A 26666-nucleotide genomic window follows, 5' to 3' on the forward strand; every position below is an offset into this window, starting at 1 on the left:
TGTTGAGGGCCCCAGTTCTTAGAATAAAGATTGACAAGAGACAAAGTGCATGTGTTCCATAATTATTCTCTTTTACTTAACCTTGATTAATTGAAACATATGCATGTTTTTCCACATGGAAGGGGCATATTGGTAATATTTAAATTCTTATGGTCATGCTGTGCTTTTCACAGATGGTTGGAATGTTGCCCAGGCATAAACCATCTCATCCTTCCCCCAAACAACTTGTCAGTTGTTTAACCTAGGCATAATTTGTTTTTCATGACCATTAGAAATGACAGTGCTAGAATGTTTTACAGGGAAATAAAGAAGAGTGATAGCTTTTATTTTTTAATACCCTTCTTCCCCTTCCAAATTGTTCTTTGATATAAAAATACGTCTTAACCTTTGCTTCAAATGTAGGCTATTTTTAACACTGGGGAAACAGGGATGATTTTTAAAACTAGGATTCTTATTTTGCAAAACTGAAAACATACTATGAATTTTAGCAAGACAGATCATACTGACAAAATAGAATTTCATGGATGCATTATCATGGTTTCAGTGCTAATATGCACATAACCTTCATCCTTTATATGAGCTCGTGGCTAAGAAATTTAATCACTTTCTTTTCAGATTGAACTTGAGGAAGAGACTGTTTCATGTACCCAGCTACCAAGCATTTAGAATGAAAGGAAAAAGAATGTATCTCAACCAGAAAATGAGATTGCTAGACCTTCAGACCTATAAGTTCATCGCAGTGTAAAGGTCTCAGAAGACACACATTTACTAGTGCTTAAAAAATGTAGCTATTGATCAATTAGTACACGCTGTTCTGTAGATTTTGGTTTAGGTGTTAGAATTTCCTTTATCCCCAAACTCGCATGAACACTTTTGTGGAGGTGGGTATAATAAGTGATGCATCACTCTTGTGATAATCCTCTTTAAGATTTTCATCTATAATTGTATTTTTGGACAGCAGTGAAATAAAGCTGTCATCTTTCAAATTCTGCATTGTTAATGAAGATTTAGGATTGCGTGATGATATAAGCTGATTGATGATCCTCCTCAATAGCAACTGTGGTCAATTGTTCAAAAACATGCATGCCACCTCTGCTGTCTACCTATTTATAATTTGCTCAATAGGGGAAAGGATCCCATATCCTTGTTGTTAGTGAGACACATCTTATTGGCAATATAATCCTATAGCTATAAATTATAATATGTTTTTCTAATGAGAAAGTAGATTGTGTGGTCTGACAATTATCACTATACTGTTAATGATAAGGGGACTTAGACCTATAAGTCTGCAGGGCTGAGTAGAGGATAGATAACAGGTAGATTCTTTCTGGCAGCTCAGAGTAAGTTTTGCTTGAATTCCATCCTAAGATGAATTGCTTTCTAAGAGACTCTTTGGGACCATAGTAAAAAGGATTTTGTGGTTTCTGCCCCATTGGTTCTGCTGAAATGCTGGGCATCTCTGAAACCCAGTGATGGACATAGATTAGACCCAGTTGACATCTCTGCTATGGTTACTCTTAGGTCACTCATTTGGGATCACTCTACTGTGTATGTGTGTGTGTGTGTGTGTGTGTGTGTGTGTGATATGTACTTTGTGACAAAAATAATAGTATTTGTAGGGTTTAACCAGTGGGAATATATGCAGAAATGTTTTTTTAGGGGATCCTTGGGTGGCTCAGCCGTTTGGCGCCTGCCTTCGGCCCAGGGTGTGATCCTGGAGTCCCGGGATCAGGTCCTACGTCGGGCTCCCTGCATGGAGCCTGCTTCTCCTCTGTCTGTGTCTCTGCCTCTCTCTCTGTGTGTCTCTCATGAATAAATAAATAGAATCTTAAAAAAAATGTTTCTCAAGACATAAAATGACTTTAGGCAAATATAATAAATCCCTGCTCTCACCGGATGAATTCCACTTACTCCCACCCTTGTAAGTTCTACCCATTTGTCTTGTCAACTCTCATTGTTTGGTTTCCTTTCTGTCCCTGTGGAGGAACTGACATGCTCCTTTCTATGCCTTCTGTCCCCTCTTCCTTAAGATACCATTTCAGCACTTGTTTTTTTTTTTTCTCAGTTCTGCATTGCCACCTTTCCCTTCATATGATTAATGCCATCAGTCAATGGATGTGTTGTTAGTTTGCCCATCTTTATAAAACCCTCCCTTGATTTTACATCCTTCTCCAGCTGGTGTCTCACTGTTTTCCTCTCCTTTACAGAAAAACTTAAAACAGTTGTCTACAGTCAATCTCTTCTCTCCTGATGTGTTCCAATCAGGCTATCACTCCACTGTAGCAGCTCTTGTCAGCCTCCTGGAGGACTCTCCAGTTGTCTAATACCACGATCCATTCTTAATCTCATCTAACTTGAGCAGTTTTGGATGGAATGGAAGTCTCTTACCTTCACGAGAGACCCTTTCTATTTGGCTTTGGGTCCTGTCCTCAGTTTTTCCCCTACCTTGTTGACCACTCATTCTCTCTCTTTCTCCTGACCTCTAAACACTGGAGCACCCAGGGCTCAGTGCTCTGGCCTCTTCCCTATCTAATGCTCTCTTAGTGATCTCATCCCCTTGCCTGACTTTAATGAATTCCAAATATATATTTCTAGCTTGTACTTCTCCCTGGATGAAAGACTAACATACCTAGCCCCAAAGGCATTTGTGTGCTAATTAGAAAAAGCTGCTCTTTTTGTCAAGCACTTGACTGCCATCTTCTGGAAAATTTTCAGAATAAATAAACATTTAACAGATGACTTTGAATGTGAGTGGGGTCTCTTACAGCTGTGTAATCCTCAACTGTTAGCAGCAGTTCTGTTTCTCCGCTTGGGTGGGATGTAGGAGGCATCACAAGTGTAATAAGTCCCCAGCCAAACTCCTGATCCTGAACCCCCATCTCCCCAACCTCTTCCTTTCAGTCTTTTCTATTTCAAAATTCTTCCCATTGCTGTAGTCAAACTCCATGAAGTCCTTCATGACTCCTCTCTCTCCCATACTCTGAGTTTAATCCATCAGTAAATCATATTGTTTTTTTCTTCAAAATACATTAGAATTCAACCACTTCTCCCCACTCCTACTGCTGCCACCCTGGTCCAATCCCCATCATCTCTCACCTCCATTATCCCAAATAGCCAGTTTCCTCTCTACCCCTCACTGTCTGTTCTCAACACAACCATCCCAGTGATTTATTTAAAACCTAGGTCACATCATGTCTCACCTCTACCCCAAGCCTTTCAAGTGATCTACTGTTCAGCCAGAGTAAAAATTCAAGTCGCACGGGCTCCACACAATCCAGGTCTGTACCACAGCTCTGACCTCATCTCCTGCCTTTCTCCCCGATGTGCTCTATGATCCAGATGTGTTGCTTGTTCTTCTTCCAGGGTGCTTTCAGCTCCAGATACTCTGCTGGGATGCTCCTCTATTAAAGCATTGCTTGCTCCCTTCTTTTCTTCAGTTTTTGCTCAAATGTCACTTTATCTTATCAGGGAAGCTTTCCTCAATCAAAGCATATAACAAACCAATCCTCCTGTCCTAGCATTAAATATCCCCCCTACTGTTCAATTTTCTCCATAACACTTATCAGCTGGCACACCCACATTACTATTTCATCTCAGTCGAATTTAAGCTTCGACTGAGGTTAGAGACTTATATGTATTTTTTTCTCCTCTGCAATTTCTATAATAGTGCACCGTGAAATAGTAAGAGCTCAAAATATTAGTGGAATAAATAAATGAATACAGCATCTCTAAATCTCTCTGTGGGATCCTATCCTTAAAAAGACACGAAGGTTTGAGATGGTCCTACACAGTTCTGATCTCTCAATTTCAAAATAAAAGCATTTTTAGGAGATCAAGTATGAATTAAAATCTAATTTGAAAATTGCATGGATTTTGCAGCTTTCTGGGTCTTGGTTTCCTACAGAGAAAGCAAGTAGGCGCCATCTAGTGGCTGCAAGGACGTCTACAATTGTGTTACTTGAATTATTGATTGGCAGCGTAATTGAAAATGTAGTCCCCGATCCAGAAGCTTATTAATTTTATGAAAGTAATAATTATGGCAGCTATAAATCCTCAACTGTGCATTTTCCACAAAATATATTGAGTTGAAAAAGTACAGTTCCATTTCTTATCAATTATGACTCCTTTTTACGAATTAATTTTTGTTTTCTTGGATCTGACAACCTTTGTTCCTCTTTATTTTTATTGTTTTATCCTCTACTTATTTTTAAACTTATATGTTCCTATGATACTGGCCAATCCTTTGAGTTAGGTAAATAAAATAAAGGCCATATCTTCTGAGAATGTAGATGCTAATAAAACAGCACCTATGGGGGTAAACGTGAAAGAACATGCCAGAAGATGCAGTCATTTCTTCAGGCTAGAATTCTGAAGCCTCCTGAATTTGTATTGGGTATACTTCCGCTATTGAGGAATAAACTGTGGGAGTCTTAGCTTGCCGTTTTTCAGAAAGTGACACATAGCATATGGAAACACTAAGAAAGAAAAATATTCATGTCCACCTACATTGACAGGGAAGACTGAAATGAAGTAAAGTCTCTGTCCTAACATTTGAAAGATTAAGTCATTACAGTTCTTTGGGAAATTAAAACTTAAACTGGCTAGTCCACTTCAGAAGCCATGGCCTTTCCAGTCCTGAGTAGCTGTGGTGGGGTTGGGAAATCTGTGTCTGCCTCCAGGAGGCCTGAGCAATGATCAGACAAGCATGGGAAGGTGGCAAGAGAAGCCCAGGGAGATGAACTCCTTGTGCCAGGGCTCAGATTAATCCTGTCTTTTTTACAGGGAGGAAGACTGCCTGAGTAGCTCCAGGGGGCGAAAGTTGGACCAAGGAAGTGTGATTAGAAAGCAGATTTCAGACTTTTGTTAAGAAACATTTTCCCAGGGGTGCTGGAGTGGCTCAGTTGGCTTAGCATCTACCTTCCACTCAAGTCATGATCCTAGGGCCCTGGGATGGAGCCCCGCATCAGGCTCCCTGCTCAGCGGGAGTTTGCTTCTCCCTCTGTCCCTCCCCTGCCGCATGTGCTGCTTACTTGTGCGTGCACTCTCTCTCTCTCAAATAAATACAATTAAAAAATTTTTTTTCTAGAGCATCTGGGTGGCTTAGTTGGTTAAGTGTCCATCTCTTGATTTCAGCTCAGGTTTCCATCTCAGGTTTGTGTTTAAGCCCCACATTGGGCTCCATGCTGGGTGTGGCGCCTACTTAAAAAAGAATTGTTTTTTCCAATAAGAGGGTTTTTTTTTTCCCCCTCAAACATCAAAGCCTCAGTTTCCCATCAGTGGATGTTTCTGAGCAGAGGCTGGTTGGTAACCAGCCAGGAATATGTTGGGCTATTAAGATTCTCTGATTCCCTTAAACACCTTACTTTCTCTGCATACACCGAAACCCTTCCCACTCTTCGGTACTCACTTCAAACCTCATTTTCTTTTTTAGACACTGCAGTTTGAATCCATCTTTGCTATCTCTGTCTTTCCTTTCTCTTTAAATGCAGATTAGCATCATTTCATTCTGCCTTTGTTAACTGATGCTAAGCTGCTTGAAGACATCTTAGAGTTGTCTCCCTGTTGGCTTTGCTACAGTGGGTGAAGGTCAAATGTTTATGGTGGAAATGGTGGAAAGACTACCAATAATTTTCTCACCTGACATCTGGGCTTCAGATACTTAGCTGTAGTCCAAGTTTGATGCAGTAGTTCTTCAGCTAGTTATTAGAGAATCAAAAATTTTGTTAAGATTCATTCTCTCATTAAGATTATAATTTTTAAAAGACTAATAGTATCAGCTGCCTTTTTGAGTTGTGTTATATACCTGATACTTCTGGAAACAGGAATAGAAGTCCATAGTACAACATTTAGTAGGATGTTACTAAAACTTAATCCTATTTTCTGTTATTATGTAGTTTTTCCTACTTCTGTGGATACTGATTTTTTTTTTTTGGATTGTACGTAAATATTTTCTTTCATCCCAAACTCTTTTTCTTGAGAAATCTTTTAAAGTATCCAAGTTAGTGTGGTATCTTGAATAGTATATTTTAAAGCTACAATATTCCATATATTATTTCTCTTTAAAGAATTAAGTACAGTTTGTTTTTAAATTGTCTTGCCTTCTGAAGCCATATTTATATGACTTAGCATTCCCTCTTAATAAAGTGGTGATATTGAAAAAGGACATGCTAATAGGATTAGTAGGTAGGCTTTGTATGTTCCCTAGACTTAATTTCTTTGACAATCAGATACTGGAATTTTCATTTGGAGGGCCAAAATTCTCTTTAAATTATTTAATAGACTATATGGTTTAAGGACTGCTTTTAGTACTTAATTGCTCATCTGCAAATTAATAAATTTAGCATTCCTAGCATTTGTACTGTGTTTAATATTTCTAAAGTGTTAGCTGTGTTTCTTAGTAACTGCTGTATTCTCTCATTTTAATGGCTTAGGAGACAATATTGGATACTTTGACTTGTAGTTAAAAAAACATTGTTTCTCAGTGTGCCTGGGTAGGTCAGTTGGTTGAGCCTCTGCCTTTGGCTCAGGTCATGATCCCAGGGTCCTGGGATCAGACTGCTCCTCCATGTGCCTCTGCCTGCCACTCTCCCTGCTTGTGCTCTTTCTCTTTCTCTGTCAAATAAATAAATAAAATCTTTTCTAAAAAAAAAACCCACATTGTTTCCCTACAATTATTGCAAGAGTGCATGGATTTTAAGTTATGTTAATTTGTCTTTTGTAGAATATGCTGAATTTCTACATTGCAAAGGAAAAAAATTTACAGATTTTGATGAAGTTCGCCATGAGATTGAAGCAGAAACAGATCGAGTGACTGGAATGAATAAAGGCATTTCCTCCATACCTATTAATTTACGAGTCTATTCTCCACATGGTAAGTAAAAAAACAAAATTCCAAATTTTTGTCCTTGAAAATTTTATATTAATTGACATACATTATTTGTGTAGAAGATGATTTGTTCTGTCAGGAAGTACCAGGTTTCTGGGATTACTTTTGGATACTACCATAAATGAACTGGTCCAAAAAGCTCACCAATTTATGGGGAGGCAGAAGGACATGACTTTTAAAAAGATCAGAATTGAGTATGTCACTTAAAAATATTTCTTTATGCTTATTTTAAATTTAGAATTTCAAGAAGTATGCATGAAAAATTCCATTTTTTAACATCTTCAGTCTTAGCAAGAATCTTAGAGATACATGGTACTGTGATTGAGTCTTCTCCTATCAGATTTTCTGTAGCCCTCTGATCTTCTATTTATTCCCTTCCTAAGGAATCAACTAGAATTTTCTTCCAGACTAACAGAAGAAACTTATAAATTAGATAACCAGTTTATGGTATATGATAGTAACCTCTATTCCGACTAAATTTTCAATGGGACAGATTTTAATCTCTAATCTTCTACTCAGCTCCGTTGCTTTTAAAGTGGAACGTGAATAACATAATACTCAATTATGACTTTCCAAGAAGATTTAGTGCCAATTCTGTTGTGTGCAGAGAATGATAGCCTGGTCCCAGGTGGAGTCACTGACTCAAGGGTAGTTTCCTGCTCTCCTGATGATACTCCATGAGTCTGGCTATATAGTCTACATAGTAAACTTGTTGTACCACAAATGGTTCACAGATTTCCACTAGGCTAAGTGTCTAGCCCTCTCTAAATAAGTATATAATACTTTTGAAGGGAAGGACAAATCTTATCCTAAGAATTTTTATACCATTTGAGGGCAGTGTATAAGACTGGCAGACAGCATATGCACTTCTTGTTCAGTGTTTGAATTATAACACACTAGTTACAGATATGACAGATCTCTCTTAGCTATGCAAATCAGTGCCTTTCAAATTGTGCTAAAATGATCATTTGGTTTAGAACAATCATATCATAAAAATAGAGAAAACTAAAAAGCCATTTTGTTTTTGGTGTACACAGAAGTTGAAGTTAACACAGTATATAATATATAAAGCTGAGCTTGTTTTATTTCCACTAACAAGACAGATGATTTGCGTTATTTTTTAGCATAGAGAGTTTATGTAAGACTCTTCTTCCCCCTCCCCCCATACAGTGTTAAATCTCACACTTATCGACCTACCTGGAATTACTAAAGTGCCCGTGGGAGATCAGCCACCAGATATCGAGTATCAGATCAGAGAAATGATCATGCAGTTTATCACGCGGGAGAACTGTCTGATTTTGGCTGTTACGCCAGCCAACACCGATCTTGCAAACTCAGATGCACTGAAGCTAGCTAAAGAAGTTGATCCTCAAGGTGAGTGTGTGGCCTTTAAGATGAAAGAGAATTAGTTTAAAATGTCAAGAGTTTGTGTGTATTTCAAGGTAACACAATTCTCATAACTTAATTTCATTATTAAGTTAATTAGCTGTGATTTATATTGTTAGATTTTTTTGAATTTAAGATGCTGAAAGAAAAATAACTAGGGGATATAGTCTAAACCTATATAAATAAATGGTAATATTAAGTGAGATCTAATAAAACAGACATATCTATTCCTCATGAAATACTTATTTTAAAAAGCAAATAAAATAAACGTCTGGTATAGGATTCAGACAGTCCCCTTTAGTTATTAAAAGAGTTACCTGAATATACTTCCAGTGAAAACTCTGTTTTATGTATGTTTTGTTTCTTTAAAATAGGAAGCCCACTTAATGTATGTAAAGTATTATTTAGCTTATAATTATTTGGCATAAGCATGTATTATAAAAGCAGGGATTTTATTTTATTAGTATTTCAGAATCCAGAAAAATCCCTTATTTCTGCTGATGTTTTGATTTTTTTCTATGAACTGAGTAATAATAGTTTATCTTCAGAGATCCCATAATTGGACTCTGTGTGTGTGTGTGTGTGTGTGTGTGTGTGTGTGTGTGTGTATTTAAAGTAGCTAGGGAAAGGCACTCAGTGATCTCAGTGATGTGTCTCTCTTCAATGTGGAGATGTATGTTCTCCAATTCTAAGAATTTTTTTTGACAATTGCCTCTACTTTCTCTTTTGTATTTATCTGGAATCCTTATTAGCATGTTAGAACTTCTGGATTAACCCCCTTTTAAAATAAATCCTCCCCTTTTATTGTGTTTCTTTGTGTTGATGTTCTACTTTTCAGAGTTTACTCGACTTTTGATCTTCAACTCCTCTAATTAATTTTTCATTTCTGATATTTAAAAGGTTCCAACAGCATTTTCTCATTTTGTGAATGTTATTTTTATTTTTTTAAATAGCATTATGCTCTTTGCTTTGCAAGTACAGTATTTTCTCTAAAGATATTGGGATCCCTGGGTGGCGCAGCGGTTTGGCGCCTGCCTTTGGCCCGGGGCGCGATCCTGGAGCTCTGGGATCGCATCCCACGTCGGGCTCCCGGTGCATGGAGCCTGCTTCTCCCTCCGCCTATGTCTCTGCCTCTCTCTCTCTTTCTCTGTGACTATCATAAAAAAAAAAAGATATTAATGAGAAATCTTTTGAGGCTTTTCCTTTGTAATCTACAGTGTCTCTGTGTCCATTTTTTCTGGTGATTCTTGGTCATTGTCTTTGATGTCAGAGACCTTTTGTTCAAATGATTGGTGTCTTTTGCTGCTCATTCAGATATAAGAGTAGATCACTAATAAGTTGATGAAAATTCTGTATGCTGTGAATGGGATTCATTGACTAATCAGCTTTATCATAAGGTGATGGGACTGGCCATTTTTTTAGGAGGCTTTCTCAGCTGCTGTTTGATACTGTATTTCCACTTGCGCTGGTCTGGTATAACCTGATGTCCAATGTCTCAGAGTCAAGAGGAAGAATTGAGTTTGGCAGAGGAATGTGAGGTGGGTCTCACTGTTTAGCATGTAGACTTTTAATTAATCCCTCTGCTTTCATAATGGCATTCCCAAAGATCTTCTTGAGTCCTGAGTCCTGGATTATCCTCTTCTGAAAGCAAATCTTCAGTATCCTGTTGAGGCTAAGGAGGAGTAACTATGCAGTTATGCAAGATGAGAAAAATGGTCTGGAAGTCTATCAATATTGCATATACATTTTCAGCCAATTCTATTTTCTTTCTTTCTTTTTAAAAGATTCTAATTTATTTATTCACGAGAGACACAGAGAGAGAGAGGCAGAGGTATAGGCAGAGGGAGAAGTAAGCTCCCTGTAGGGAGCCTGATGTGGGACTTGATCCTAGGACACTGGGATCATGACCTGAGCCAAAGGCAGATAGATGCTCAACCACTGAGCCACCCAGGTACCCCCAGTTCTTCTATTTTCAACTCCTCTTACACCCTGGCCTTGGTGCCTTTAGTTCTTAAATCATGGGGCATCTGGGTGGCTCAGATGGTTAAGCATCTGAGTTTGGCTCAGGTCATGATCTCCAGGTCCTGGGATCCAGCCTCGTATAGGGCTCCCTGCTCAGTGGGGAGCCTGCTTCATCCTCTCCCTATGCCTCTCCTGTATGCTGATGCATGCACTCTCTCAAATAAATAAGTAAAATCTAAAAAAACCACAAAAAACCCACAACAAAACAAAACCTTCCCAGAGTTCTGCAGAATTCTCTCTACCAACATTAACGTGAATATGTTAAATCAATCTCAAGAATTAGCTACAGATATTTTATAGGACATGTTAGCTGTCCAATTTTCTTTTAACTTACATTTCTTATAAAATTCAGAATTTATAAAAACAGAAGATTCTCCTTTGGCTGTTCTTCTACTATATTTGAAGTTGTAAGGTTGTAAGGCAGAGGCAATTGCAACCATTTTGTCAACTGTGAGGAGAATCTACCTGAGAAATGAACCAACTCCAAGGAGACAGAACCAAAGACTGACACATTCATGTTATATTTTACTCCTCTTGTTTAGAAGGGATTATTAATGGCAGTGACTATATCTCATTCCTCAGGCTCCTCAAAAGAAGATTCATTTATAACCCAAAACAATAACTCTCATGTGATGGCATATCATTCGGTGGGAGTAATTAATGTTGGTGGAGGGAGTCATCAGTTTACCAGAAAAGAGACAATCTTTACAATCTCACTGACAGTATTTACAGAGCGTTGTTACAGCATAAAAATACAGCATTGTTTCAGTCATGGATTTGTAATAGTATGCTATAAGTCTGTATCCAGAAAGTTAAATTTGAATTTTTATTTCTAATGTAGGCCTGGCTTGTTTTATAAACCTATTGTTATTAAATACTACTTAGAAGTTGCCATTTGCATGTTCATGAATTTATTCAAAATGAGCCTCATTTCTTATGGATCAGTAGAACTCCTGCTTTGTCAAACATTGGCCTTCATTACTTCAGTATTTAATATCCTACTTATGGTAGTTTTGAGGATAGATTTTTGTAATTTTTGCAGATCATTGGCAGAAAATTTTGTAGGTAATTGATAATTTTGCAGAAGAGAGAAAACATTCAGTGCCACTGTGTGCCATTTACTTGTCTGACCGATTCCTTCATGATGATTGCTAAGGAGGACAAATTAATTCATTGCCTGAAGACTCTTAATAAGTATGATTCTTGGGTTCATTAATAAAAGTCCCTTGCTACCCTCAAGGCTTGCAATTTGTTTTCACATCCCAGTTTAAATTCTAAAACTCCTAAGCACTGTTGTGAGAAACCTGAAAACCATCTTTGCAGGGTGCTCAGGTCTCCTTCAGAGAACCACTTTGGTGTGTTGCTATCCTCTAGCTTTGGTTGGTCCTGGACATCACTGGAGCTCCAAAGGAAGAGGGTGAATTCTTTCCCAAACCAATAGAGTTCACATGGTGTGTGTGTTTTCATTAGCAGTGAAAGAATTAAAATAGAGAAAGGAAGAATCTGGGAAGGCCTTGGGATCTGGTATATAGGGATATGTTGTATCGGGATTGATAAACAGACTTTCATTTACTTTCTGTGTCCTTCTAGTCATTCTGTGAGTATGTTTTAAATATCTGTTTTAGAGGTCTAGTTTTCCTTATAATTACAGCTTTGGTGAAAAAGCAATGACATCAGCCTTGGTTATTTAGATGTGTGATGCTTAATTTCCACATGTTTGTGAAATCCCCAAATTTCCTTCTGTTATTGATTTCTAATTTCACTTAATTTTGCTTGGAGAATATGCTTTGTAACATTTCAGTCCTTTAACATTTATTGAGACTTATTTCATGGCTTAACATGTCACCTGTCTGGAGAATGTTCTATGTGCATTTGAGAAGAATGTGTATTCTGCTGTTGTTGGGTATAGTGTACTATAGATATTCATTAGATCTATTTGATTTATAGTGCTACTCAAATATTGTTTCCTTTGTAATCTTCTGTCTACTTGTTCTATTATTGAAATTGAGATATTAAAGTCTACCACTATTATTGATAAATTGTTTCTCTCTTCAATTGTCAGTTTCTGCTTTATGTATTTTGAGACTCTTGTTAGATGCATTTATACTTATGTCTTTTTGATGGATTAACCTTTTGATCATTATAAAATGTCCTTTTTTTGCATCTAGTAACAACTTTTGTCTCAAAATTCTGTTTTGTTTGATTTTAGTATAGCTACTCTAACTCTCTTTTGGTTACTGTTTTCTAGGTATATCTTTTCCCATTGTTTACTTTCAACCTATTTGTATCTTTGAATATAAAATATGTCTCTTGTGGACAGCATATAGTTGGATCAGTTTTTAAAACCCATTCTCTAAAAAAATAAAAAATAAGAAAACAAAACAAAACAAAAAAAAAAAACCCATTCTCTAATATTTGCCTTTTGACCAGAGTGTTTAATCCATTTCCATGTAATGTAATAACTGATAAAGCAGAATTTATATCTGTCATTTGCTCTCTGTGTTCTTTATGTATTATGTCTTTTGTTTGTGTATTTCTCTATTGGGCAGCAGAGAAATAATTTTTTGTTAAAGACGTATTTTCTGTTGTACCATTTTAATTCCCTTGTCATTTATTTTAATGTTTTTTTTTTAAAGTGGTTTTCTTACTGGTTGCCATGGAATTAAAATTAACATCTTTTAAATCAGAAAGGAGAAAATATTACAAACAAATAATTATACACTTATATTTTCTTTTATATGTACCTAAGTAGCTACCTTTACCAGTGTTCTTTATTTGTGTGGATTTGAGTTACTGTCTAGTGCCAAACTTTCTTTTCAGCCTGAAAGACTCCAGTTAGTATTTCTTATAGGGTAGGACTGTTAGAGTATGATTCTCAGTTTTTATCTGGGAATGTCTTAATTTCTCCTTAATTTTTGAAGGAAAATTCTTAGCTGATAGTCTTTTTTTTTCTCCCACTACTTTTTGAGTATGTCATCTCATTACCATCTGTGGTTTTTTGATGAGAAATCAGCTGTTAATCTCATTGAGGACCATCTTGAACATGAGGGATCTTTTCTGTCCTGCTGCTTTCAAGATTTTCTCATTTTCCTTGAGAGTCTGATTATGATATGTGTAGATATGGATCTCCTTGATTTTATCCTTTTTGGAGTTTGGGGGAGTGTAGATTAATGTTTTCATCAATTTAGGACATTTTTAACCATTATTTTTTTAAATTTATTTATTTATGAGAGACAGATAGAGAGGGGAAGACACATAGGGAGAGGGAGAAGCAGGCTCCTTGTCCTGATGCAGGACTCGATCCCAGGACCCCGGGATCATGGCCTGAGCCAAAGGCAGATGCTCAACCACTGAGCCAACCAGATGTCCTGTTCTGCTATTATTTTTTTTAAATTAAATTAAGTTAAATTTAAATTCAAGTTAATTAACATATAGTATATCATTGGTTTCAGGAGTAAAATTTGGTGATTCATCACTTAAATATAACACCCAGCACTCATCCCAACAAGTGCCCTCCTTAATGCCTATTACCCATTTAGCACATCCTCCTACCCAACTCCCCTCCAGCAACCCTTAGTTTGTTCTCTGTAGTTAAGAGTCTCTCTGGTTTATCTCCCTCTCTGTTTTTATCTTATTTTATTTTTCCTTCCCTTCCCCTATATTTATGTTTTGTTTCTTAAATTCCACATGAGTGAAATCATGATAGTCTTTCTCTGAACAACTTATTTCACTTAGCATAATACACTTTAGTTCCATCCCCGTTGTTATAAATGGCAAGATTTCATTTTTTGATGGCTGAGTAATATTCCTATGTGTATGTGTATGTGTATACACATATATATACCACTTCTTCTTTATCCTTTGATTAGTTGATGGACATCTGGGCTCTTTCCGTATTTTGGCTACTGTGGACATTGCTGTTATAAACATTGAGGTGCAAGTGTCCCTTTGAATCAGCATTTTTGTTTACTTTGGATAAAGAACTAGTGCATTTGCTGGGTCAAAGGGTAGTTATATTCTTAACTTTTTGAGGAACTTCTAATCTGTTTTTCAGAGTGGCTACACCAGCTTGCATTCCCACGAACAGTACAAAAGTGTTCCCCTTTCTCTGCATACTCACCAACACCTGTTGTTTCCTGAGTTGTTAATTTTTAGCCATTCTGATGGATATGAGAATTGTGGCTCATTGTGGTTTTGATTGTATTTCCCTGATGATGATGGTTGTTGAGCATTTTTTCATGTGTCTGTTAGCCATTTGTATATCTTTGGAGAAATGTCTGTTCTATCTTCTGCCTATTTCTTAACTGGATTATTATTTTTTGGATGTTGATTTTGATGAATTCTTTATAGATTCTGGATACTAGCCCTTTATTTGGTATGTCTTTTGCAAATATCTTCTCCCATTCCATAGGCTACCTTTCAGTTTTGTTGATTGTCTCCTTCAAGGTACAGAAGCTTTTTAGCTTGATAGGGTTCCAGTAGTTCATTAAGCTTTTGTTTCCCTTGCCTCTGGAGATGTGTCTAGTAAGAAGTTGCTGCATCTGAGCTCAAAGACGTTGCTACTTGTTTTCTCCTCTAGGATTTTGATGGTTTTCTGTCTTATATTTAGGTCTTTCATTCATTTTGAATTTATTTTTGTATATGGTAATAAGAAAGTGGTCTAGTTTCATTCTTCTGCATGTTGCTGTCCAGTTTCCCCAACACCATTTTTCCATCGGATATTCTTTCCTGCTTTGTTGCATATAGTTATGGGTCCACTTCTGGGTTATCTGTTCTGTTCCGTTGATCTATTTGTCTATTTTTGTGCCAATACCACACTGTCTTGATGATTAAAACTTTGTGATAAAACTTGAAGTCTAACATTGTGATGTCTCCCACTTTTCTTTTTCAAAATCACTTTAGCTATTAGGGGCTTTTCCGGTTCCATATAAATTTTAGGATTGTTGGTTTTAGTTCTGTGAAAAATGCTGGTGTTGTTTTGACAGAGATTGCATTAAACATGTAGATTGCTTTGATATTTTATTTATTTATTTATTTATTTATTAAAAGATTTTATTTATTTATTCATGACAGACACAGAGAGAGAGGCAGAGACACAGGCAGAGGGAGAAGCAGGCTCCATGCAGGGAGCCCGACATGGGACTTGATCCTGGGTCTCCAGGATCACACCCTGGGCTGAAAGTGGCGCTAAACTGCTGGGCCACCGAGGCTGTCCGATATTTTTATTTTAAAAATATTTGTTCTTCCAATCCATGATCATGGAATGTTTTCCATTTCTTTACATGTTCTTCAATTTATTTCATAAGTGTTCTGTAGTTTTTAGAGTACATACCTTTTACCTCTTGGTTAGGTTTTGGTGCAGTTGTAAATGGGATCAATTCCTTGATTTCTTTTTCTGCTGCTTCATTTTTGGTGTATGGAAATGAAATAGATTTCTATATGTTGATTTTATATCCTGCGACTCTGCTGAATTCGTATATCAGTTCTAGCAATTTTTTGGTGGGGAGTCTTTCAAGTTTTGTACATAGAGTATATTGTTGTCTGTGAAGAGTGAAAGTTTGACTTCTTCCTTGCTGATTTGAATGCCCTTTATTTCTTTTTGTTGTCTGATTGCTGAGGCTAGGACTTCTAGTACTATGTTGAACAATGGTGATGAGAGTAGACATCCATGTCATGTTCCTGACCTTAGGGGAAAAGCTCTCAGTTTTTTCCCATTGAGGATGATACTCATTGTGGGCTTTTCATATATGGCCTTTATGATGTTGAGGTATGTTCCTTCTATTTCTACTTGATTGAGGGTTTTTATCAAGAAAAGAAGCTGTATTTTGTCAAATGCTTTTTCTATATCTATTTGCAAGATCATGTTGTTCTTATTCTTTTATTTATTAAAGATTTTATTTATTCATATGAGAGAGAGACAGACAGACAGACACATAGGCAGAGGGAAAAGCAGGCTCCCTGTGGGAAGCCTGATGCAAGACTTGATCCCAGGATCCTGGGATCATGCCCTGAGATGAAGGCATACACTCAACCACTGAGCCACCCAGGTGTAATGTGGTGTATCACACTGATTGATTTGTAGATATTTTTTTAATAATAAATTTATTTTTTATTGGTGTTCAATTTGCCAACATACAGAATCACACCCAGTGCTCATCCCATCAAGTGCCCCCCTCATTGCCCGTCACCCATTCACCCCCACCGCCCGCCCTCCTCCCCTTCTACCACCCCTAGTTTGTTTCCCAGAGTTAGGAGTCTTTATGTTCTGTCTCCTTTTCTGATATTTCCTACCCACTTCTTCTCCCTTCCCTTCTATTCCCTTTCACTATTATTTATATTCCCCAAACGAATGAGAACATATAATGTTTGTAGATATTGTATCATCCCTGTAGCCCAGGAATAAATCCCACTTGGTCATGCTGAATAATCCTTTTAATGTGCTGTTGGATTTGATTGCTAGTATATTGTTGAGAATTTTTAAATCCCTGTTCTTCAGGGATATTGATTTGTAATTTTCATTTTTAGTGGGGTCTTTGTCTGATTTTGGAATCAAGGTAATACTGGTATACTGAATAATACTGAATAAGTTTAGAAGTTTTCCTTCCATTTCTATTTTTTTTGGAACAGCTTCAGAAGAATAAGTATTTATTTTTCTTGAAGTGTTTGTTAGAATTCCCCTGGGAAGCCATCTGGCCCTTGACTCTTGTTTGTTGGGAGATTTTTGATTACCGATTAAAATTTTTGCTGGTTATGAGTCTGTTCAGATTTTCTATTTCTTCCTGTTTCAGTATTGGTAGTTTATCTGTTTCTAGGAATTTATGCATTTCTTCCAGATTGCCCAGTTTTTGCCCGTTGCTGTGAGTGGGGTGTTAAAGTCCCCTACTATTATTGTATTATCAATGAGTTTAAGTTTGTTATTAATTGATTTATGTATTTGGCTGCTCCCAAGTTGGGGACATAAATATTTACAAATGTTAGATCTTCTTGTTGCATAGACCTCTTTATTGTGATATATTGCTCTTCTTCATCTCTTATTACAGTCTTTGGTTTAAAATCTAGTTCATCAGATATAAGTATGGCTACTTCAGCTTTCTTTTGATGTCCATTAGCATGATAGATGGTTCTCCACTTCCTCACTTCAATCTACAGGTATCTTTAAGTCTAAAATGAGTCTGTTGTAAGAAGCATATTTATGGAACTTGTTTTTTCAAAATCTGTTTCGATATACTATATCTTTTGATTGGAGCATTTAGTCCTTACATTCAGAGTAATTATTAATAGATATGAATTTGATGCCATTGTATTATGTAGAAAGTTGCTCTTCCTGTAGATTGTCTCTGTTCCTCTCTAGTCTTTGTTGCTATTGGTCTCTCTTTCCCACTCAAAGGATTCCCTTTAGAATTTCTTGCAAAGCTGGTTTAGTGTTCATGAATTCTTTTAGTTTTTGCTTGTCTTAGAAACTCTTCATCTCTCCTTCTATTCTGAATAACAGCCTTGCTAGATAGAGTATTCTTGCCTGCATATTTTTTCCAATCAGCACTTTGAATATATCATCTCACTTTATTCTGGCCTGCCATGTTTCTGTGGACAGATATTCTACTAACCTTACATATCTACTATTGTAGGTTAAGGACCTTTTGCCCTTAGCTGCTCTCAGAATTCTCTCTTTATCTTTGTATTTTGCAAGTTTGACTATGCTATGTCTTGGTGTCGACCTGTTTTTTTTGATTTTGAGAACAGTTCTCTGTGCCTCTTGGACTTGAATGCCTCTTTCCTTCCCCAGGTTAGGGAAGTTATTCACTCAAATAAACCTGCTACTCCCTTTTCCCACTCTTCTTGTGGGACTCCTGTGATATGGATATTATTGCATTTTGTGAATTGTTGGGTCTATATTTGTGATATAATAGTTTTCCTTCCATCTTCTTTTCAGCTTCATTATTTTCCATAATTTGATTTCTGTATCACCTATTTGATCCTCTGTTTCTTCCATCCTCATTCTGATTATATCCAGTCAGTTTCACATCTCAGTTAGAGCATTTTTTTTTTGGCCCGACTAGTTTTTAGGTCTTTTATCTCTGCAGCAAGAGTTTCTCTTTCTTTCAAGCCCAGCTAGTATTCTTATGACTGTTCTAAATTCTTATTCAGGTACACTACTTATAATTGTTTTGAGCAAATCCTCAGCTGTGATTTCTCCTTGATCCTTCTTTGGAGAGAAATGTTCTGTCTTGTCATTATGTCTAGGTTTCTGTCTTTTGTGTATTATGAAAGCTTGCTATGTTTCCTGCTCTGAGAGTAATACTATATTAAGAAGGCATCATACACTGTCCAGGGCTTAGTGATTCAGGAAGTATGCTGTGTACACTCTGCTGTTGCGTTTTGAATAGGTCAGTCCTCTAGAAGTTCTTCCTTCATTGCGGTGGGGAGTGTTTGGACCTTTAACGATGTGTGCTTTGATTTGTTTGCTAAAATAAGCCTGATTAAAAAAAAAAAAAGACTAATTCCACTAAAGAGAAAAGGAAAAGGAACAAAAAGGCAAACAAACAAACAAAAAAGTAGAAGTCTGATTCCAAAGAAAAAGAGAGAAGGAAAAAAGAACATAAAAACCCAGCCTGATCCCAAAAATGTGAGAAGGAAACATATGAACCAACAAATGAACAAAAAAACTATAAGCCTGATTCCAAAAGAAAAATTAAAAAAAGAAGAAGAAGAAGAAGAAAAAGAAGAAAAGAAAAAAGAAAGCCCAGTTCTATTTCCACCAGAGCTGAAGCTATTGCTTTGGAGCTTTCTGTGATCAGTAGACTTGGTACATGCAGGGGGCCTGTGTTGGTCTTTTGAGGGAGAGGCCTCACAGTCAGACTTGCCCTATTAAAGATGTCCCTGCCAGGTACAGCGGGGTGTGATTTGGTGTAAGTGACTCCAGCCACCACTTGAGGTGCTGTGTTTCTCTCTCAAGTCTCACTGTGCTAGTGGGCTTGGGTGGGGGGTTGGGAGGAGGTGGTGGAAGATGGTATTACCCCACTCTCTCAACCCTGGTGAGGGGAATTGGAGGCTGCTGCTGTTCAGGAGCCCTCATAGAAAAGTGAATGATCTCCCCTCCTGTGTACCAACCTTTCATCAGATCGCTGCCCTCCATCTGTCTGTGTCTGGCCAGCAGCATGGTTTATCTCTAGCTTGTGGCTGGTATTCCAAACTCCAAGTCTTAAAGGACCCAGCAAGGTGTGGACTCAGTCCCCTCCTCCAGCGAAGAGCCTCGCGGCACTGCATCCTGCCTTTTTCTGTCCTGGAAATGCAGTTGCAGGCCTGTATAGGTGTCTGGAGTCTATATGATGAAGCACAGTGAAAAGCTGTGACCAGGTTATACACTTCTATCCCCTGCTGTTGAATGGCCACTCAGTGGTGCCCGGTGGGTCTCTTGTTCTTGAAGAGGCAAAATACCTTCTTCCAGATATACTCCAGGAGGGGAATATTCTCTCCCAGTGAGAACCAGGGGGCTCTGTACACCAGAGCATCTTGTGTGAATCTCTGTGCTGCTCTCTCTCCTGCTCTCACTTTCTCCCTGACTTCTCTCTGCAAAAGGGGACCCTCCTCTTTCTGGTACCTCAGCTTTTCTCTCCCCCAGTTCTCATCTCTGAAACTTGAGTCTGCCATGTTCTCTCCCTCTAGTGTTTTCTTAATCTTCAGATCAATTTCCTAGTTGTTCAAAGTGATTTGATGGTGATCTTGTGTTTGAGGGATGAGGCAAGCTCAGGTTCCTCTGTACTCCTCCTGCAGCCATTATTTCTTCAACTACTCTTTATTTCCCTCTCCTCTCTGAGGCTCCTGTGAAATGCATGGGGGTATGCTTTATGTGTCTCAAAGGTCTCTGAGGCTGTGTTCATTTAGTTTCTATATGTCTTTTTTGTTTTTCTTTTCTGTTTCTCAGATGTGAGTAATAATCTAATTGACCTATCTTCAAGTTTGCTGATTCTTCTGTCTGCTCAGATCTTCTGTTGAATCTATCTAGGGACTTTTTAGTTTTTATTATTTTAATTTCTACCTCCAGTATTTCTATTTGGTTCTTTAAAAAAAATAATTCTGTCCCTTTATTGATATTTTATATTTGGTGTAACATCATTCTTATACTTTTAAAAATTATGTAGATATGGATTTTTTAAAGTTCTTTGAACACATTTATGATAGTTTTTATTTTTTTATTTTTTATTTTTTTAATTTATTTATGATAGGCACACAGTGAGAGAGAGAGAGAGAGAGAGAGAGAGAGAGAGAGGTAGAGACATAGGCAGAGGGAGAAGCAGGCTCCATGCACCGGGAGCCTGACGTGGGATTCGATCCCGGGTCTCCAGGATCGCGCCCTGAGCCAAAGGCAGGCGCTAAACCGCTGCGCCACCCAGGGATCCCCTGAACACATTTAAAATAGCTGATTTAAAGCCTTTGTTTAGGGGCACCTGGATGGCTCAGTGGTTGCATGTCTGCCTTTGGCTCAGGTCATGACCCAGGGTCTTTGTCTAGTAAGGTCAGTGTCTGGGCTTCCTCAGAGATAGTTTCTATTGAATACTTATTTTCCTGAGTGTGGGATATGCTTTCTTTGCATATCTTGTAGTTTTTTTATTGAAAATGGGATATTTTGAGTAATATAATATGACAACACTCAAAATCAGATTCCTCTCCTCCTCCAGTGTTTTTGTTGCTGTTTATTTGTTGTTAGTATTGGTATTTGTATTTGTTTGCTTAGTAATTTTCCTAAACTAAATCTATAAAATCTGTATTCTTTGTTGTGTGTGGTCATTAGAGACTTTGGTCAATTTTCTTGTTTGTCAGTTAGTAATTGGACAGAGGTTTTCTTAAGTGTACAGGGCCAATAAGTCTCCTAGTATTTAGTGAATAGTGTGATGTGCATGGTGGAATATACCTTCAATACTCAGGCAGGCAGTTTACTATTCTGCTTTAGCTTTTACTTCCTGCTTGTATAGAGCCTTAAGGTTAGCCAGAAGTGAGAGCTTGTGGCCTTCTTAGATATTTCATGAGAATGTGCACAGCCCCAGACATGCATGTAGCCTTTTAGATTCTAAATTGTACATGTATAAAAACCTCGAAGATCCTTATGGCCACCTCATTCTCCAACTTTTCTTTTTAAGCTTTTAGGTTAGCTTTTTCTGCCCCAACCCTGATTGCTGCTAGAAATACCTAGTGATGTTAAGTAATTGCCACTGATTGTTTTTGACGTTCTTCCTGGAGAAAAGGCTCTGTGCTGAGTAGACCCTTAAATAAAGAAAAGCTCTAGGAATAGGTGACTTTAGAGAACTGCTAGAGGTGTTAAATAACTATAGTTCTCAAAAATTGTATTTTTGGTGTATTCCAGCTATATTTTGTCCCCTCCAGTGGCTGCTGGCTGTTAGTTTTCACTGTGATTTTGGGGATTTTCATTTTCAAGACTATTATAGAGCTAAAGAGAAGGGTCTGGGAATTGGAAACGTTCAAATACCACAAATCTCACTGTTCTTACTGAGATTCAGCCATTTTTGTTAAATAAATACTTCTTAGTTTGTTACAAGCCTTTAGTTAATTTTGAGAGTTCTAAAAAAGTTGATTTTGACAATTTTTACCAGTGTTCTTGTTGCTTTTATGAGAAGTAACCTTCTCAGAGGTCCTTACTCCATTCCACTATTCTTCATTCTGCTCTTATGTAACTTTAATAATTGGGAAATTTTCAAATAAAAGACGTTGGATTTGGGATGCTGAGGGCAATCTGGTTGTGACATCTGTTACCCTGTTGGTCTTCAGGATTGATTTCACTGGCTTTGCAAGTGGTCTGTTCTCATCATTAGTTCATCTTACCTGAAATTCTGCCCTTATTAGCTGATGAAGATGACCTATTTAGGTAAGAGAGGGCCATTCTAATTCAAGGTATCTGAAATATAATCTTATCCACCAAGATACATCCTTATATAGTTTTCTGAGAGGTAGTCTATTTTAGGCAGTCATGACTTTGTACTAAATTAAGCCTTCTTGACAGAGATAGGTCATTTTCAACTGGGCATAGTATATTAGAATATATACTTGGAAAGTTTATGTTTGTATAATGATAAAAGCTTTTATAAAATGAATATTACTATAATGCTGGGATAAATTTATATATGTCTTATATTAAATTTAATGGTGAATTATTCTCAATATATGCAGAATGTTACACATTTGTGGCTAGAGAAAGTTCAAGCTTATGTTTTGTAAAAAATGTTTTTACTGACTAAATGAGGATTTTTAGTAAAACTTCAAGGGAAATGGCTATACTATTTAAAAGGTCAAACTCCTAATCATTGGAATTATCTAATATTTTACATATATTTTTCCCTGTAAAATGATCTTAGCATTTTGTAGTTCTCTTACATACTTTGGTTTTAGTTTCGCCAGAATACTGTGAGTTTTGTTTGTGGAAAGGTCCTATTTTGGGAGTGAGGATGTTTATTTAGATGTTGGTGATTTACACTGTTTTATAATATGGCTACAACCATGCATCTGTGATAGCCCCTCCCTCCTCATCTAGTGTTCTTTCTACTTTATCAGATGACTTCTCAAATAATTGTCTTATTCAGTGGTAGATATGAAAGAATATAGGGTTTGGAAGCAGATCTATCACCTCCCAGTTGTATGTCCTTGGGGAAATTATTTACTTAACTTTATTACCTCATCTAGAAAATGAGATGAGGTTATAATAAACCTTACCTTAAAAGGTTACTATAATAATTAAATAAGATAAATTTATCTGTAATGAGAACTCTAACTCTAAATGGCTAACCAAATACTAGCAGTTATTTTCCTCTTGAAAAGAATCAAAGAACACTACTTTGTTACTATATTGTACATAATTAATAGGGATAAAAAAAAAACTAAAAAACAATCAATAGCATTCTGTAATCCAAACTGCTGCCTACTCTAGTACAAATTAATAAAGCTTGATAACACTTAGAATTGTAATAGAATTAGTTTGAATATTTTAATGTATCATAAAAATAATTTGGATTCATATGTAAATTGTTAGATTAACTGTAGATGAAAGAATATTTTAGCTGGGTTGGGTTGGGGCTGGAGTACGTTTGGAAAGAAGGCTGTCTTTACTTTGACTTGATATGGGTTTAAGGGATTGTGCCACCTACTACTCATAGATTAAGAGTCATAGGGCAGACTGGGATTCTCAGCATAGTCTCGCATGGAGACTACATTGATTTCTCTAAGGAATACTTCCTCTAGCTATTAGGAATTCCTATTCACGTATATTAAGAATTCCATCACTGACTTTGTTAATTTATTAATTTCTTGTTCAACAGACATTTATCATTCATCCTTTAAACTGGGCAAAATGCTTGTCAGTAGTATAAATTCTCTATGCTGGACTACCTCATAGGAAACTAGACTGGATAGATGCTCAGTATACATTTCTGATAACTTCTGTGATTCTCTACCACTTAAAAAGAATAAACTATTTATTTGCATGGCATCTTTTCTTATGTGTGAGGTCATAGAAGTCCCCAGAGAAAGATATTCAGGAAGGCCTGCTTTATGAAATGAACATTTTCATATTTTAGGGGATGTGATTTGGCTTACAGCATATATCAATGCAAATGAAATGAGTTGTGCAGTAACACTGTGTCATATATTATAACCAAAATAGTGGCATTACTCAGTTTTATATAGGAGGAACTGAGCTTAGAGAATTTACTCATGGTCAGACAGCAGCTCATTAAATAGCAGAAGCATGCTATAAGCCCACATATCTCTGATACCAACAGGTCTGGTTTGCTGTTGTATCATCTATCTTTCTCATACCAACTGTGTTTTATACACTTTATTCAGTATACATAATCATGAATATATGTTAGAATTTTATAATATTGAAATGAAACGTGTTTAATGAAGTTTTATAATATTAACATGGTAAAACATTGTTAAAGTTGTGTTGAATTAGGTTTTGCCTTATAAATCTTTTGTAAGGCAGAGATTTATAGAATATCACTGCATCAATATGTGTAAGAAACAGACCCCTTAGCAAACTTAAAAACTGAACTTTACAGCAAATATTGTAAATGTTGGAGAAAGAATTGTTTTAGAAGAGTTCATGTTTACATTCTCATGTGAATGCTTCTTCATTATTTCCCAAAAGCACTTAGCATTATTTTCAACTGATTTAATGTGATTTTCACTTTTCATATTAATTTTAATATGGCTACATTGCTTTAATTTTAAGTGATAATTTTAGTTGCTCGTTCATTTATTTAACACATGGTTAACAAGCAAATACTATATGCCAGGCACCATTCTGAGCATCATGAATAAGTTGGTGGGCAAAACAAAAGTTTTAGCCTTATGGGGCTCAGGCATGTTAACAGAAGAAACAAATGACAGATAAACAGTTATTTTATTATCAGGTTAATATAATGCCAGGCAGTGATTAAGTACTATGAAGAAAACTAAAACAGAATAAGGGAAGAGAGAGTAATTGAGAGTGCTATTTTAGACAATGGAAGCAGCACTTCAGCACAGGACCGTCAAGTGAGGGAATAAGGCCTGTGAATATCTGGAAGTGGAACATTCCTGGCAAAGAAAAGAGCAAGAACAAAGGACCCGGATGGAACTGGTTTGACATGTTAAGGAGCAGCAAGGAGATCATTGAGGATGGAGCTCAGTGAGAAGAAGAGGGTAGCAGGTTCTACATTCAGAGAGGTAGGCAGGGCCCAGGTCATGTGGAGTCTTCTAGTTTTTTGTATTTTTTCAAAGTATGATGAGCAGCTATTGGACGGTCCTGAGTAAAGAGGGACAAAATTTGATTTATGTTTTCATAGATCAGTCTGGGTGCTATGAGAAGAAATTACTAAAAGAAGAGCATGAATAGAAACAAAGAGATCAGTTAGATTCCTACAAAGAGGTCCTATGTGGAGATAAATGATGTGGCTTGGAATAAGAGAGTCATGGTACAGGGAGGAAGAAGCTATCAGTCAAGATATATTTTGAAAGTAGAGCTGACAATGAACTGATGTTTTGCCATAAATAAAAAAAGTCAAGGATGACTTCAAAGGTTTTAACAAAGCAATAGATTAAATGGCATCACCATTTAATGTTAAGAAAGGAAAATGTTAAGAAAGGAAATGTTAAGAAAGGAAAATGTTTGGGGGAATCAAGAGTTCTATTACGAATATGTAAAATTTGAGATATTTATTAGGCAAGTAAATGGTGATATTAGAGACTGGAATTCAAGGGAGAGTTTCATGCTAGAGTTATGAATCTGGTAAGCATCAGCCTCGAGGTGGTAGTGAGTTGAACTATATCCCACAAAAGATATGTCTAAGGCCTCCCATACCTGTAAATGAGTACTTATTTGGAAATAGGGTCTTTGTAGATGTACTTAAATTAAGGATCTGGGATGAGATCACTGTAGATTGAGGGTGGGACCTAAATCTAGTGATTAGGGTCTTTTTAAGAGAAAAGAGAAGGAGATTTGAGAGCGACACACAGGGAAGGCCATATGAAGATGGCAGAGATTGTGTGCCATCACAGCCAAGTAACTCCAGCAGTTACCAGAAGTTGGAAGAGGCAAGGAAGGATCCTCCTCTAGAGCCTTTTATGGGAGTGATTATGACACTGCTAACACTTTAATTTCAGACTTCTGGAACTAGAACTATGAAAAAATAAATTCCTATTGCTTGAAGCCACTAGTTTGTGACAATTTGTTTCAATAGCCATAGGGAACTAATTTAGATTGTAATTCCTTGAGACTAGATAAGATCATGTAGGAGATGAATATAGATAAGAAGAAAAAGAAGGCCAAGGAAGTAGCTCTGGGGCTCTCCAAGGCAATTTTCTCCCTCCCACCTGGAGGGGAGGAGAAAAAGCAGCTGCCACTGAGAAGTGATAGAGAACCAAGTGAGCAATGTACTCCAGAAGCCATGGGAAAAGAAGGGTTTCAAGAAGGACACCGTGATTGGCTATACTAAATGGTGATGAGAGATCAAGAAGGATGATTTGATAGGTCAAAGTTGAGCCTACTGTGAAGAAGCCCAATAACACAGTAAGAAATGGAACGGAAGGACTTGGTAACTATTAGGTAGTGAGATTTCTCTTATATTGTGATGAAGTGGTACACCTAACCTAATGGCATAAAAGGCAGGGCGCCTATATTTCCTTGTGTCTCTGGCTTGGCAATTTACCCAGGCCTTACAGGCTATATTCAACTTCAAACTTACAGTGCTCCTCTGTGAAGAACCTGGGAGGTGCTGGAAAGCTGCATCCATTCACTCATATATATATATTTTCTTAGCCCTGAATCCTTTCCACTGCTTGCTTGAAGATTTAGTAGTAAATGGAAAGAAAGCAGCCTTGAACT

The 26666-nt window shown here is 37.0% G+C and overlaps 1 protein-coding gene across 8 annotated transcripts in view; it reads left to right on the plus strand.

Annotated features, from left to right (window-relative positions):
- The window catches only part of DNM3 (dynamin 3), a 545518-nt gene that overhangs the window by 124804 nt on the left and 394048 nt on the right, over nucleotides 1–26666 (plus strand). For all 8 annotated transcript variants that reach the window (XM_041753175.1, XM_041753153.1, XM_041753160.1 and 5 more), the window contains exons 3-4: nucleotides 6722–6871; nucleotides 8057–8260. In XM_041753175.1, the coding sequence (XP_041609109.1) occupies nucleotides 6722–6871; nucleotides 8057–8260 (354 nt within the window). The remainder of the gene's footprint in view (nucleotides 1–6721; nucleotides 6872–8056; nucleotides 8261–26666) is intronic.

The sequence above is a fragment of the Vulpes lagopus genome, chromosome 1 (assembly GCF_018345385.1).
Source record: "Vulpes lagopus strain Blue_001 chromosome 1, ASM1834538v1, whole genome shotgun sequence".
Taxonomy (NCBI): Eukaryota; Metazoa; Chordata; class Mammalia; order Carnivora; family Canidae; genus Vulpes; species Vulpes lagopus.